Source organism: Zalophus californianus, chromosome 2 (genome assembly GCF_009762305.2).
Source record: "Zalophus californianus isolate mZalCal1 chromosome 2, mZalCal1.pri.v2, whole genome shotgun sequence".
In the NCBI taxonomy this organism is placed as follows: Eukaryota; Metazoa; Chordata; class Mammalia; order Carnivora; family Otariidae; genus Zalophus; species Zalophus californianus.
In genome coordinates this window covers 86,286,095-86,303,436 of record NC_045596.1, presented here as the reverse complement: position 1 = coordinate 86,303,436, position 17,342 = coordinate 86,286,095, and the positions used below count along the sequence as shown (strand labels likewise).

General features: G+C 35.4%; 1 protein-coding gene across 1 annotated transcript in view; it reads right to left on the bottom strand.

Moving 5' to 3' along the window:
- Positions 1-17,342, bottom strand: part of TET2 (tet methylcytosine dioxygenase 2) — a 133,551-nt gene that overhangs the window by 28,464 nt on the left and 87,745 nt on the right. The window contains exons 4-6 of the mRNA XM_027598453.2: positions 16,305-16,395; positions 14,811-14,904; positions 13,980-14,188 (exon numbers count right to left, since the gene is read on the bottom strand). Of these exons, the coding sequence (XP_027454254.1) occupies positions 13,980-14,188; positions 14,811-14,904; positions 16,305-16,395 (394 nt within the window). The remainder of the gene's footprint in view (positions 1-13,979; positions 14,189-14,810; positions 14,905-16,304; positions 16,396-17,342) is intronic.

Here is a 17,342-nt window from a genome sequence, read left to right as displayed (position 1 = left end):
ATGGACCCTCAACTCTATGGTCAACTAATCTTTGAGAAAGCAGGAAAGAATGTCCAATGGAAAAAAGACAGTCTCTTCAACAAATGGTGTTGGGAAAACTGGACAGCCACATGCAGAAGAATGAAACTGGACCATTTCCTTACACCACACACAAAAACAGACTCCAAATGGTTGAAAGACCTAAATGTGAGACAGCAGTTCATCAAAATCTTAAAGGAGAACACACAGGCAGCGACCTCTTCAACCTCAGCCGCAGCAACTTCTGCCTAGAAACATCATCATAGGCAAGGCAAGCAAGGGCAAAAATGAACTCTTGGGACTTCATCAAGATAAGCTTTTGCAAAGCAAAGGAAACCTCAACAAAACCAAAAGACAACTGACAGAATGGGAGAAGATATTTGCAAATGACATATCAGATAAAGGGCTAGTATCCAAAATCTATTAAGAACTTATCAAACTCAACACCCAAAGAACAAATGATCCAATCAAAAAATGGGCAGAAGGCATGAACAGACATTTCTGCAAAGAAGACATCCAAATGGCCAACAGACACAAGAAAAAGTGCTCAACATCCGCTCGGCATCAGGGAAATCCAAATCAAAACCTCAATGAGATACCACCTCACACCAGTCAGAATGGCTAAAATTAACAAGTCAGGAAACGACAGGTGTTGGTGGGGATGTGGAGAAAGGGGAACCCTCCTACCCTGTAGGTGGGAAGGTGAGCTGGTGCAGCCTCTCTGGAAAATAGTATGGAGGTTCCTCAAAAAGTTGAAAATAGAGCTACCCTATGACCCAGCAATTCCACTACTGGGTATTTACCCCAAAGATACAAATGTAGTGATCCGAAAGGGTAGGTGCACCCCGATGTTTATAGCAGCAATGTCCACAATAGCCAAACTATGGAAAGAGTCAAGATGTCCATCGACAGATGAATGGATAAAGAATCTGTGGTATACACACACACACACACACACACACACACACTGGAATATTATGCAGTCATCAAAAGGAATGAAATCTTGCCATTTGCAACATGGGGGATGGAACTGGAGGGTATTAGATTGAGAGAAATAAGTCAATCAGAGAAACATATGTATCATATGATCTCACTGATACGAGGAATTCTTAATCTCAGGAAACCAACTGAAGGTTGCTGGAGTGGTAGGGGGTGGGAGGGATGGGGTGGCTGGGTGATAGACATTGGGGAGGGTATGTGCTATGTTGAGTACTGTGAAGTATGTAAGATTTGAATCACAGACCTGTACCTCTGAAACAAATAATACATTGTATGTTAAGAAAAAGAGAAGAAGATAGTAGGAAGGGAAAAATGAAGAGGAGGAAATCGGAGGGGGAGATGAACCATGAGAGACTATGGACTCTGAGAAACAAACTGAGGGTTCTAGAGGCAAGGGGGGTGGGGGAATGGGTTTGCCTGGTGATGGAAATTAAAGAGGGCATGTACTGAATGGAGCACTGGGTGTTATACGCAAACAATGAATCATGGAACACTACATCAAAAACTAATGATGTAATGTATGGTGATAAACATAACATAATAAAATTATAAAAAAAGAATTAACCCCAATCCTTTACAAATTCTTCCAAAAAAATAGAAGAGGGGAGACCTTTCAATGGATTCTATGAAGGTGGTATTAACCTGATACCAAAAGCAAAGACATCACAATATTGTGATATATCAATATCCTTTATTAATATAAATGCAAGAATCCTCAATAAAATACTAGCAAACATATCTGAACAACGTATAAAAGATTTGTACATTATAACCTCGGTGATTTATCTCAGAAATGCAATGTTGGGCCAATGTTCAAAAATGTAAATAATATACCACATGATCGATCATCTTGTTAGATGCAGAAAAAGCATTTGAAAAAAGTCCAACATCTTTTCATGATAAAAATAACAGACTAGGATAGAAAAAAAAAAAATCCCCAACCTGATAAAGAGCATCTACAAAATCTACAGGTAGCACCATACTTAATGGTGAAAACTGAGTTTTTTCCCTAAAATTAGGAGCAAGACATAAATGTTTGCTCTTGTCAATTTTACTTAATATCTACTGCAGGTTTTACACAGGAAAATTTAGGCAAGAAAAAGAAATAAAGGCACCCAGCATCGAAAGGAAAAAAATTAAACTATCTCTATTTGTAGATGACATAATCTTGTATGTAGTAAATCCTAAGGAATCTACCAAAAGAAAAAAATTAACACTAATAAACTAGTTCAGTGAGTTTGCAGAATATAAGATGAATACATAAAAATCAATTGTTGCATGAAGACTAATGAAAATGAAGAGCTAAATGAAACAGAGATAAGCAATATGCCTGATAAAAAATTCAAAGTAATGGTCATAGAGACTGGACTTGAAAAAAGGATGAATGAAGTCAGTGAGAACAGCAAAGAGAAAGAAAATATAAAAAATAACCAGTCATAGCTGAAGTATTCAGTAGCTGAAATGAAAAATATCCTAGAGGGAATCCACAGCACATTAAAGGGTGCAGAAGAACAGATCAGTGATCTGGAAGGCAGGAGATGGAAAGCAACCAAGGTGAACAGCAAAAAAAAAAAAAAAAAAAAAAAAAAAAAAAAGAATTTAAAAAGTGAGAATACCTTAAGAGACTCTGCAACATCATCAAGCATGATAACATTCACATTGTGGGGATCCCAGAAGGAGAAGAGAGAAGGGGGCAGAAAATATATTTGGAAAAAAAAAATACCTGTAAACTTCCCTAATCTGGGGAAGGAAACAGAATCCAGGTCAGAAAGCACAGAGAGTCCCTCTCAGATGAACCCAAGAAGACCCATACCAGGATACATAAAAACTAAAAAGGCAAGAAGTAATGACAATGAGAAAATTTTAAAAGTAGCAAGAGAAAACAGTTACATACAAAGAAAACTCCGTAAGGCTATAAGATGATTTTTTTAGCAGAAACTTTACAGGCAAGATGAGAGTGGCATGATAGATATTCTAAGTGCTGAAAGGATAAAACCTATAATCAAGAATACTCTACCTACTCTACCCAGCAAGATTATCACTCAGAATTGAAGAGATACAGTTTCCCAAACAATAGTTAAAGTAGTTCATCACCACTAAACCAGCCTTACAAAAGAGGTTAAAGGGAATTCTTTAAGTGTAAGGAAAAGGCCATAACTAGAAGAAAAATATGAAAGGAAAAATTTCACAAGTAAAAGCAAACATATAGTAAAGGTAGTAGAATAATCACTCATAAAGTCAGTGTGGAGATTAAAACTAAACTAGTAAAATCAACTGTATTTACAAAAATTAGTCAAGTGATAAAATAAAAAGATGTAAAATATGACCTCGTACACATAAAATATGGAAGGGAACAAAAATTTAGTGCTTTTATGTGTTCAAATTTAAGTGACATCAACCTAATATAGACTGCTATACACACAAGATGTTCTATATGAACCCAATGATAACCACAAATGTAAAACCTATAACAGATATACAAAAAATAAAGTGAAAGTAATCCAAGCATAACATTAAAAGAAAGCCATCATACCACATGGGAAGAAAGCAAAAGAAGAAAAAAGGAACTGAGAAGAACTATGAAATATGAAAACACCAGGAAACTAACAAAATGGCATTAAGTACATACTTATTAACAATCACTTTAAATGTAAATGGACTAAATGCTCCAATCAAAAGACATAGGGTGACTGAATGGCTAAAAAACAAAACCCATCTATATACTGCCTACAGGAAACTAACTCAGACCTAAAGACACACACAGCCTGAAAGTGAAGGGATGGAAAAAGATATTCCATGCAAATGGAAATGGAAAAAAAAAAAAACCTGAGGTAGCAATACTTGTATCAGACAAAATCAACACTAAAGCAAATACTGCAGTAGGACACAAAGAAGGGCACTACGTAATGATAAAGGGATCGATCCAATAAAAGGGTATAACAATTGTAAATATCTATGCACCCAACGCAGGAATACCAAAATACAAAATGCTGATATTAATAGACATAAGGGAAGAAATTGACAGTAATACAATAGTGACTCCACTTGCATAAATGAATAGATCAAGGAAACGGTGGCTTTGAGTGACACATCAGACCAGATGGACCTAATAGATATATACAGAACATTCCATCCAAAACCAGCAGAACATTTTTTTTTTTTTCAAGTGTGGAAAATTATCCATGGAACATTTTCCAGGACAAATCACATGTTAGGCCAGAAAACAAATCTAAATACATTTAAGAAGACTGAAATCATATCATGCAACTTTTGACCACAATGGTATGAAACAAGAAATCAACTGTAAGAAAAAACACAAACCTCACAAACATGTGGGAACTAAATAACATACTACTAAATAATTGATGGCATGGCACCTGGGTGGTTCAGTTGGTTAAGTGACTATCTTTCTTGCTTTCAGCTCAGGTCACGATCTTGGGGTTGTGAGATCAAGCCTTGCACTGGGCTCCACACTCAGTGGGGAGTCTGCTTCAGATTCTCTCTCTCCTTCTGCCCCTCCTACTACTCACGTGTGCTCACTCTCTCTCTCTAATAAATAAATATTAAAAGAAAAACAACTAATGGATTAACAAGAAAATCAAAAAGGAGATAAAAAATACATGGAGACAAATGAAAACTAAAACACAATGGTCCAAAATCTTTGGGACACAGTTAAAGCAGTTCTTAGAGGGACGTTTATGACATTACAAGCCTACCACAAGAAATAAAAATATCAAACAATTTACCCTCACACCTAAATAAATTAGAAAAAGAAAAAAGCCTAAAGCTAGTAGAAGGAAGAAATAATGGTTAGAGCTGAAATGGATGAAAAAGAGACTAAAGAATAATAGAAAAGATCAATGAAACGAAGAACTCATTCTTCAAAAAGATAAATTGATAAAACATTAGCTAGACTCATAAATAAAAGGAGAGGACTCAAATAAAAACAGAAATGAAGGAGGAGAAATAACTGAAATCAAAGAAATATTAAAAATTATGACATTATAAAATTATATGCAAACAAACTGGACAACCTAGAAGAAATGGATAAATTCCTAGAAACATAAAATCTTCTAAAACTGAATCAGGAAGGAATAGGAAATATGAAGAAACCAATTACTAGTGACAAAACTGAATCAGTAATAAACTCCCATCAAAAATCTAGGACCAGGTGGCTTCATACATGAATTCTAGCAAACATATAGGGAAGAGTTAATACTTACTCTTCTCAAACTATTCCAAAAAAATAGCAGAGGAAGGAAAGCTTCCAAATTCATTCTATGAGGCCTACATTATTCTGATACTAAAAACAAAAACACTATGAAAAAAAGAAAACATAGTTCAATATCTCTGATGAACACAGATGCAAAAGTCCTTAACAAAATATTAGCAAACCGAATTCAATAATACATTAAAAGGTTCATTCAGCATGATCAAGGGGGACTTATTCCAGGGATTCAAGGGTAGTTCAATATTCACAAATCAGTAAATGTGATATATATTAATAAGAGAAATAATAAAAGCCATATGATGTCTCAATACATGGAGAAAAATAATTTGACAAAATACAACATCCATTCATGATAAAAACTCAACTTAAGTGAGTTTAGTGGGAATACACCTCAACATAATAAAGGCCATATATAACAAACCCACCGATAATGGGGAAAACTGAAGGTTTTTCCTCTCAAATCAGGAACAAGACAAGGATGTTCACTCTTACTACTTTTATTCAACATAGTACTGGAAGTCCTAGCTGCGGCAATCAGACAAGGAAAAAAAAAATCCAAATCGTAAGGAAGAAGTGAAATGGTCACTATTTGTGGATAACATGATACTATATAGAGAAAATCCTAAAGAATCCACCAAAACAACTATTAGAATAAATAAATGAACTCAGTAAAGTTACAGGATATAAAATTAATATACAGAAATGTGTTGTGTTTCTGTACACTAAAAACAAAGTAGCAGAAAGAGAAATTAAGAAAACAATTCCATTTACAATTACACTAAAAATAATAAAACACTTAGGAATCTATTTAACAAAAGAGGTGAAAGACTTATACCCTGGAAATTTTAAGATGTTAATGAAAAACACTGAAGACAACACAAAGAAATGGAAAGATATACCATGCTCATGAATTGGAAGAATTAATGTTGTTAAAATATCCATACTACCCAAAGCAATGTACAGATTCAATGTAATCCCTGTCAAAATACCAATGGCATTTTTCACAGAAGTAGAACATATAATCCTAAAATTTTTATCCAACCACAAAATACCGCAAGTAGCCAAAGCAATCTTGAGAAGAAAGCTAGAGTATCACAACCCCAGATTTCAAGATATACCATAGATTACTACAGTAATTAAAACAGTATGGTTCGGACACAAAAAAATAGACCCAGAGATCAATGGAATAGGATAGAGAACCCAGAAATAAACCCATACATACGTTGTCAATTAAGCTATGAAAAGGAGGCAAGAATATACATTAGGGAAAAGACAGCCTTTTCAATAAATGGACAGCTACAGGCAAAAGAATGAAATGGATGACTTTCTTACAACATACACAAAAATAAACTCAAAATGAATTGAAGACCTAAATGTGAGAGCTGAACTGATAAAGTACTCCTAAAAGAAAAAATGAGCAATAATCTTTTGGACATTAGCCTTAGCAACATTTTTCTAGATTTGCCTGTCTCCCCAGGCAAAGGAAATAAAAACAAAACTAAACTATTGGGACTACATCAAACTAAAAGGTTTTGCACAGCAAAGGACACCATCAAGAAAACCAAACAAAAGAACCCCTACCGAATGGGAGAAGATATCTGCAAATGACATATCCAATACGGGGTTAATATCCAAAATATATAAAGAACTTATATAACTCAAAAAAAAGTTAAAAATTGGGCAGAGGACCTAAACAGACATTTTTCCAAAGAAGACATACAGACAACAGACCTATGAAAAGATGCTCAACATCATGAGTCATCAGGAAAATGCAAATCAGAACCACAATGAGATATCACTTCTCACCAGTGAGAATGATTAGAATCAAAAAGACAAATGGTGAGCATGTGGAGAAAAGGGAGCTCTCATGCACTGTGGGTGGGAATGTAAACTGGTGCTATCACTGTGGAAAATACTTAAAGGAACAAGTTACAGTTAAAGTTTGAATGGGAGAGCCTACCATTGTTGTTCCACATTGGATTGTTGCTGTTTACATTCCTTTGTTGAGCCTACATCTTCATAATCTCTTTAGCAAGTGTATGTAGAACACCTACGTCTTCATAAGCTTTTTAGCAGGTATATGTTGAACACCTCTGTTCATGGTCAAGACCGGATCAGAGGCCATGGATACTGACAAATGATTTGTCTGTTTTCCTCCGTCTTTTTCCATGACTATATCTACTGCCTCGTCTTGATTTATAAACAAAACCTGGAAAACCTACAAAAATAATTATCTAGGAATAATACAGAAAATATTGCTGTTATTTTTGGTGAAGAAAATCAATTTTGTATAGTTTATTTCAACCTAAATAAAATGTGAATTTTGTTTAAAAAAAAAAAATAGAACTAGAAATACCACATAGTCCAGTAATTCCACTACTTGGCCCAAATAGCCAAGATATGAAAGCAGCCTAAGTGTCCATTAATAGATGAATGGATAATGAAGATGTGGCACATATATACAATGGAATATTATTCAGCCACAAAAAGAATGAGACTTTGCCATTTGTGACAACATGGAGAAACCTAGATGGTATCACGATAGGTGAAATACATCAGACAAAGACAAATACCATATGACTTCATTTATATGTAAAATCTAAAACACAAAACAAATGAGCAAACAAAAAACCCCAAAAGAAACAGAATCATAAATACAGAGAAGAAATTGATTGCCCGGGGGAGGGGGTGGGGGTGGGGGTGGGGGTGGGGTGGGAGGATGGGTGAAATAGGTGAAGGGGATTAAGAGGTACAAACTTTCAGTTATAAAATAAGTCATAGGGATGAAAAGTACAGCATGGGGAATATATCAATAATACTGTAATCATATTGTATGGTGATAGATGGTAACTACGTTTTTCTTGGTGGGCATAGCTTAAAATATAGAATTGTCAAATCACTATGTTATATACCCGAAACTGACATAACATTGTAGGTCAACTATACCTCAATAAAAAAAGCATAAGAAACAACTGTCTAAGTGTATGCTAACAATGAATAATCCAATAATGAAATCAAAATAATTCCATTTAATGGCATCAAAAAGAAAAAATACTTAGAAATTTAACATAAGTGTGTAGGACTCGCATACTGAAAACTGTAAAACATCATTGAAAGAAATTAAAGACCTAAGTAAGTGTAAAGGCATCCTTTGTTAACCAATTGGAAGACTTAATATTGTTAAGCTGACAATACTCCCCCCCACCCCGATTCAACAGAACCCCTGTCAAATCCCAGATGGGGAAATTGACAAATTGATCCTAAAATTCTCAAATACATGAAAAGAGTCCAGAGTAGCCCTCCCCCGCCGCAAAAGTCTTGTAAAACATTGGAGGACTTACATAAATACAGAGAAGTGGTGGTTGTCAGAGGGGAGGTGATAGGGAGAATCGGCAAAAGAGATGAATTCCAATTTCAGAACTTACTACAAAACTACAGTAATCAACATTGTATATTACAATCATAGGATAGATATTTAGGTAGATTAATGGAATAGAAGAGTCTCAAAATAACCCATACATCTTTGTCAATTAATTTTCAACAAGAGTGACAAGACCATTTAATGGAGAAAATAATCTCCTCAACAAATGGTGCTGAGCCATATGCAAAAGAATGGTATTGGACTCTTAAAATCATAAAATTAACTTAGCAGTGATCAAAGAACTAAATGTAAGAGCTAAAACTCTAATACTCTGGAAAGAAAACATAGATGTAAATCCTCAAGACCTTGGATCACACAATGGTTTCTTAGATAAAAGTACAGGCACTTAAAAATTACATAAATTTGATTTAATCAAAATTGAAAAATTCTGTGCTTCAAGGACATTATCAAGAAAGTGAAGAGGCAACTAAATAAGAGAAAATATCTGAAAGCCATATATCTGATAAAGTTCTAGTATTTGGAATATATGAAGAACTCTTACAACTCAAAAAACAATGAACTCAACTTAAAAATGAGCAAAGAATCAAGTAGGCATTTTCCAAAGAAGATATATGAATAATCAATAGGACAGAAAATAATGCCTAACATCATTAGTCATTAGGGAAAAGCAAATCAAAACCACAAGATACACTTCACACCCACTGGGAGGGCTATAATAAAAAGGACAGACAATAACTAGTTTTGGTGAGGATGTGGAGACATTGGAACCTCCATATACTGCTGGTAGGAATGAAAACTGGTACAGCTGTTTTGGAAAATAGTTTGGCAGTTCCTCAAAAAAGCTAAACATAGAGTAACCATATGACTAACAATGTAACTCCAAGAGAACTAAAAACATATGTCCATACAAAAACTTGTACACAGATGTTCACGGCAGCAGCATTCATAAGAGCCCCAAAGTGGAAACAATCCAAATGTCCATTAACTGATGAATGGATAAAGAAAATGTAGTATATATACACAATGGAATATTACTCAGCCACAAAAAGGAATAAAATACTGATTAACATTAGGACATGGAGAACCTTTAAAACATTATGCTAAGTGAAAGAGGCCAGGCAGAAAGGCCAAATATTGTATAATTCCACCAATACAAAATGCCCAGTACAGGCAAATCTATGGAGACAGAAAGTTGATTGTGGCTGCCATTTTAAGGGAGAGGAGAATGGGAATTGACTGTCTAATAGGTATGGGGTTTTCTTCTGGGAGTGAAGAAACATTGCACAACTTTGTGAATATACTAAACCACTCATTGTATACTTTAACATGGTGAATTTTATGGTATGTGAATTGTATCTCAAAAAAATCCTTGCATAATAAGGTGGAGCAACTTCAAGATGATTTCCTACATGAAATGGCTACTAAAAGGCATTTTTATTTCTATAGGGCCCTTTCAAATAATATTAGAATTAGCACACGGCAGCCTCATTTAACATGACTCAAATTGGCTCATGGTTAAATGACAAATCAGTAAAGCAATTGTAATAAAAATATTCATCTATATAACAGATTTTTAAAAACATTCTCAACCGTTGAGTTACCATCTGGACTTCTAACAGGAAAAAAAACAAACAAACCTCAACAACTTTAAACTAAAAATTAGTTCACATATTCAACCTTATGCAATTTTAGAAACACTAGCAAAAATGTCTTGAATCTAACAAATAAATATATACTTCAAAAATAAGAAAATTATCAATTTGCAAACTCAAAATAATGGAAACAGGCAACGATCCTCAATGAATATGCTGCACCATTAGGTGAAAGTTTTCTGGGAAATTTGATGATGGACAGATCAAGCTGACAACTCCTGAACTCACTAAACACTCTTAACAACATTAAGAATGTCTATAAAGTAGACATTATAACCCTCATGCTGGATATGAAGAACTAAGATTATTTCATCACCACTTATGAAGCATTTCTGCTAATATAGACATACATACATGTATATACACATAACTTGTTTAAGTCTCTTCGTATCAGTGTACAAAAGACAGTTGGGATAGAAGAATAAGTTGAACAAAACGAGTGTGCAATCAACCAAATCCAGAATGTGGGAAATTTTATACAGCAAATGATATAGTCTGTTTTGACAATAAATGCATTAAAAAGAGAGGGGGAACTGTTATAAACAAAAAGAGGCTTATGAATCATATGATTTATCTTCCAAATGAGGATACTTTTGAGAGTGAAAGGAAGTTCTATTTTTTTTGAAACGAAGTTCTATTAATTATTATGCTAGACAACAGGCATGAACTGGGACCACTCAAAAGTTTCAATCAAATACAAGGTATGGGCTTTCACGTTTTCCGTATCTTTTTACTTTTTATTATTATTATTTTGAAACAGGATCCAATTAGGGAATCTGAATGTGGTCTGAACATGAAATGATATTAAAGAATCATTGACATGACACTGTAACTAGGTTTTGTAAAAAAAAAAAAAAGTCCTTATCTGTTAGAGTTACACACTGAAATGTATATGCGTGAGATGGTTATCTGTGTTTCGCTTTAAAACACTGGTGGGGGGTGGCGGTGGGGGTAGGAAGTGTCGGGGAAACATGTGAAACAGTATTGATAAAATGTTGATAACTACTGAAGCTACATAATGGATCCATGGGGATTCATTACCCTGCACTCCTCCATTTATGCATGTTTGAAAATTTTTATAATATAATGTTAACTTAAAAAATTTAACATCACCCAGCATGGCAGAACACGTTTCTGGCTTTGACTTCTTATCATGACAGATACACTCCCACAACTCTTACTTGCCAAAAAAATATTGGTTAGGCTTAGTCATAAAATGGAAATCTCAAAGGGAAATCTTTAAAGAAGAAACAGCTGTTTAGGCTCAAAGGAAACATGAAAATCTGTTTTTGACTTTCCCACTGAAAGATACTCTGAGTTCTTTTCTGGACTCACAGTGGGTGGTTATGGTGCATGTAGGCATTGGGATTTGTAAGAACTCAGAGATGAGGTTCATACAGCTTAGAATATTAAACTGAGTCAGCAGCCCCAATTTGAGATTATCCTCTGTTTTTGGCAAAGTCATAATTTTAACTTCTGCCAGACATAAAATTTATTTTATGAGGTATTAGAAATTTCAAAAACTACATCTGAATGAAGTCTCTATTGCCACTGGTAAATGTCTATTTTAATTGTGTATGTTGTTTTGTTTTGTTTTTGGAGAATTGTTTTAAATATGTATAACCCAAATCTAAAATTCATCTAAATAATTACCTCTACCTTTTGAAATTCCAGACCAAAAGAAGCAAAAGTATGCAGACTGGCCTTTAAAATGTCTTAATATTTGAAGCACATCTTCTAACGGTTTTGTACTCATGTCCTGTTTAGACCAGTTAAACTATAATTTTTCTTAGACCCTGGCCCAACCATTGCTCATGGATTTTAAATGCAAATAACACAATTCAGGAAAAGTTCTTAACACAGAATTTCTTTCTATATGTCAGATTCCATTTCAGGCAATAGCATTTATAGAAATTATAGAAAAGCCTACAGGGGAAAAATACCAGAGATATAGAATAACTGAAAATTAAATCAATCACGAAGAATGTGAAATATAGTTTGCATGAAACTTCAAGAAATTTAAATAAAACAACTGTTATTTTCACAAGAAGTTCTTCGGTAGTTTAGAAGTTCAAGCCACCAAGTCTAAGAGGAAGTCTGCTTTAAAAAAAACAAAGACAAAAACAAAAAAACAAACAAGGCAGATACTTAATTCCTGAGAAAAATGCTATCACTGACATCATCTCAAGGTGCCTTAACTTTCATTTTCTTTTTTTTTTTTAAGATTTTATTTACTTGACAGAGAGAGACACAGCAAGAGAGGGAACACAAACAGGGGGAGTGGGAGAAGCAGGCTTCCTGCTGAGCAGAGAGCGCGATGCGGGGCTCGATCCCAGGACCCTGGGATCATGACCTGAGCCAAAGGCAGACACTTAACGACTGAGTCACCCGGGTGCCCCTCATTTTCTTTCCGATTAAAGTCATTTAAATACATCTTTTAAAGAGGGAACAATGGAAATTAGAGTACACTGAATAGTATTTTATACCTAGAACAGTCCATCGTGAGTTTGAGTCATGTGTTATGAATCAACATTCTATCTTCCAGCACATCATTTATAAAAGTGGATTTATGGCATTGAGGTACACACCATTACAGTTTTGGATCATAACTACAACAGGAGGCCACGTCACACTTTCCTATATGAAAAGTAACTTTCCTAGACACATTATAGTTGATTTGCACACCCCCCCCCCATGACCCAGAGAAAACCCATGTCAACATGAAGTTAGTAAAGCAGTATCAGTCAGATTAATAGCAAAGGAACAAATTATGGTAGCAATGGGCTGTTGCAACGAGCAGCACAGTATTTCCATATATTCAGTAAACTATACTGTAGTTTGGTGAATGCAGAGGAAAGGAGACTAAAGGAAGAAGTGCAAAATTAAAATTATTTTAGGACCAATTGTGAGTAAAATAACTCCTGTAGGATTTCAGTGTAGCACTATAAATTCTCCTGTATTCTAATGTTATACAGGAATGGCATAGCAGAGGAACAATCGTAATGAAGCTTTCTCCAAGTGAAGATTAAACTTCCTAAACTGGATGAGGTCAACAAACACACACATACTAGCACTTGGATGCACTAAATATATTTAACAGCATGCCCCTGCTCTCCTATTCCAAATGTTTATATTCCTCAAAAATAATGCAAGTCCATAGCCACTAATTTCTTGCTTATATAGTAGTAGTAAAAATGAAAGCAATCTTTATTACTATTGTGGAAATAATAAATGGGATTGAACTGATGAATGAATCAGTTTGTTTCTACAGAAATTCTATAAGCCTGATATTTTGATGTTTGCTACATTAGCATTATGTATCTGTTTCAGATACTGCAACATAATAATGGTGTCAATACTTACTAGTGTGGTGGCCAGGCACACAAGAATTGTCACTTGCAGCAAGTGGACACACAACTATTTTCAAGTTTATGGCACGATCGAGTTCATGGGGTACAGACATTCAGACTTTCAGCAAGCTGCTCCTAACTAAATGTCTGCACTGTCTGAAGGTACGAAATGGTTAAGGAAATCACCTCAAATTACCCACGTTAGCAAATCCAACTTCCTTCTGCATGACTGAAACAGGCATTTTGGTCTCCATTTTATAAATGTAAAAATGCAGGTTCGACTCCCTTGGGTCAGACCCAAGATCAGGTTTTGCGGTCAGTGGAGAGAGAGGGGAGGCTTCACTTACTCTTCATTCAGGGCACACCGGCGATTGGTGAGAGTGCCGTATTTCCTCAGCGTTTCAGTGAGCTCCGAGTAGAGTTTGTCAGCCAGGGACAATGGGATTCCTTCCCACACCAGGATGAGAATCACAATCACTGCAGCCTCACATGTGTGGCCAGCTCGCTCCCGCACCAAGCACAGTAGCTTCTCCTCACTGCAGCTTCTGCGAACCACCTGTGCGGGTCCCCATTCCACCCCAACACCCCCACCCCCACCAAAACAAAACAAGGGTCACTTGTGGCAGAGGAGGGCACTGATTTATGTATGCATATTTTTTCATGTCTGGGTCACAATTACGGCAACATTGGCCAGCACCTGCAACTTGCCTTTTGCTACCCATCTGTAAAATGGGGTCAGAACTGGGAGAGATGCAAAACTGCTCAATGTTTAGCAGAGTACCAGTACAGGGAGGGGTAATGACCCCTGCATTAAAGCTAGAGCTTTATGGAAGAACTGCAGGTCTTTTTCACAAAGTTCAAGGCTTTCAAAGATGACACTATAAAGATTAATGGAAGGTATTTAAAGGATTAAGGATGACTTCACATTCCAGAAGAATTACACTTTTTATCAATTTGAATGGACCTCCTCCCCACTAACGTCTTTCAATTAAATACAGTTTGTACGTGCTTTAAAAACTAATCTGCCTTTTTCTTAAGAGCTAACACAAAATAAATATAAGCAATGTTCATTTCAACTGGCATAAATGACTCTACTCTTTGATCTGGTAGCCCAATTCTCAGGGTTAATGAATCAAAACGCCCAAGATTAAGACCAAAGGCCTTGTCAGGTCACTTACCCATTTAGCAATAGGACATCCCTGAGAACTTTTGCCTTCTTTACCAGTATAGATGACTCTTTCAATCCTAATAGCTTTACCCTTCTGTCCAAACCTTAAAAGAAATCCACAGAAACACACACACACACACATAAAATTAACAAATGAAACCGAGGCAACCAAAATATTGAACATTTGAGCATAATTTTATTCTATGACCACACCCTGAGAAATGAATGGTTTAATTTATTTTTAAAAAATAAGTCTAAGCCAAGCAAACTGGATAACACACTTTAAGCTTTGTATTTCTTTGGTATCAAAATATATTGATAATTGTAATGAACTAGTTTGAAATTATATGTTGGGTGAAAATAAATGGGAAAGCTTATTTTTAGACATAATTTCACAAAGTACAAAACTTTTTTAAGTTTGTTAAATTCAGTCTTCTAAGATATATATTTGATTTTTGTCCTTTACTAAATTTAGCTATTTTAAAACTTGGGGAATCACAACAGATTTTAGTTAGAACTGTTCCTCAAAGAATCTCTACCATTTTTTAAAGATGGCTTGCAAATAACTAGCATCCAGCAATTTTGAAAATATAGGATAGCTCTAGAGATAGATTATATTTTCCCTTCTGACCAAGGCACTACTTACTACTTGCTAATAACAAAAGGCACTTAGGGAAATTCACTGTATCTGCCAGGCTACTAGAGGATTATTTAGTGAATTTCTACATACTAATTTAGAAATGGATAGTTTGTAAATTGGGCAAGAATGATACAATGTCCTTGCTGCCCACAATGTCTCCTAACATATTTTAATAATAACACTGCCTACCTCTTAAAGAAAAAGCCCCCTAGCATAGTTAACAGCTCACATCTGTGGATACCTATATGAAAGTCTCTCTCTGCCTTGATGGTCTCACTCATATGCAGGACTGACTGTGTAGATTCAGGTAAATACTTGCCTACCTGATTGACAGTAAAAAAAAAAAAATGCAGCTATAAATAGAATCTGTCTCTATTTCTATTCAGCATCTCACACTTACCCTCTGCTCATACTAAGGGACAACTTCCTTAGAGATAACTACTCATTTACAGCTGTAGGTGAATTTAACTCAGTGGTTCCTTTCTTATACCACATCTCCCCTCCCTTTCTTCTTGGATACTTTATCATCAAGTGGGAAAGCCAGAGTGGGGCCTCTCTTTACAGCCTGTGCCAGCACCCCTGTGCCTGGCAGGCGGGCTGGCTGGTTCTCGTGCGTGCCTGGGTTTTCTGGCATCCATCTCAAAGTGGGCAGCCTGTGCCAGCTCGCAGACTATTAGTCCTGTCAAATATTGTGACTCTCTGGTGAATAGCACAGTGTGGAGTGCTGGCAACCCTAGAATAGCTAAGCCTACTAATAATTACTCAATTTACAATTGTTTACTGCTTTGTATGTGAAAGCTGAAAAAATTCTGACATATACAAAAGGATAAACGTTAATCTGCCCTGTGCCTTTGCGTTAATTACCTTTCTTCCATGATTTCTCTAATAGCTGCCACATTAGGACCTGCTCCTAGATGGGTATAAAAAGGACCTTCATCTTTTTCAATAATTTGCTCTGTTGAGATAATAGAAGATTATTATTTTAGACCTCAATTATACTAAATATAAAGGCTACATCCACAAAGCTTATCCCCCAACTGTACATTAAGGGCCCTAAATGTGACTTTAAACATTTTTTTTTCTTTAAAATGAATAAACTGATGGACTAATCTATTAGAAAATGTGCCAAATAATTAAGTATATGTACATGCTGGCTGTCGGATAAAAATATATTAAATTACATTTCAGATACGGTATAAATTATTTATTTTAAACAAAATAAGTGGAACTAAACAAAACAGTGAGGGAATTAGAATATATTATATGTAATACCGACTACAATCCAGTTTTTTGAACTGAAAAAAATTTTTTTATAGCTAACTAGAAGCCTGCCTACTACTTGGATGTTAAAAGATTAAAAATTTCCTGTCTTATCTCACCCCCAGGATATTGCTCAGTTTTTATTGTCAAGGTATCTTTTTCTCCTCGTTTCCCCTCAACATTTAATTGCTGTGTTTTGAAAATAAGAATACAGATTCCAGACCCGTATTTGTGTGTACTTTAGAATAATTTATGATAAGAGAAAATTCTGGAGAGAGGGTCAGGTAAAAGGAAGAGGTTCTTGTAGACTATCGAAGATGGAAAGGGGGAGGAGAGGTAAGATGATGGGAGAAAAGACTGCAGATAATTAGAACTTACCTAACGTTATCTATGACATGTGTGGTACGGCACCCCTGGGGCAACCTAACAGTAACCGCACAAAGGGGCAGTATGGACCCTCCCTCCATTCTTCTATAAACTGTGGGGTGTCCCGTTGTAAGAGGAAGAACATGAGGTGGGTGGACCACTGGCCATATCAGTTTAACATTTGTTTTTTTCAAATGTCTTCTACTGTATCCAAGCTGAGAGACTATAATGAAGTCTTCGTATATATTTTATATGTTATATATATATAGATACACA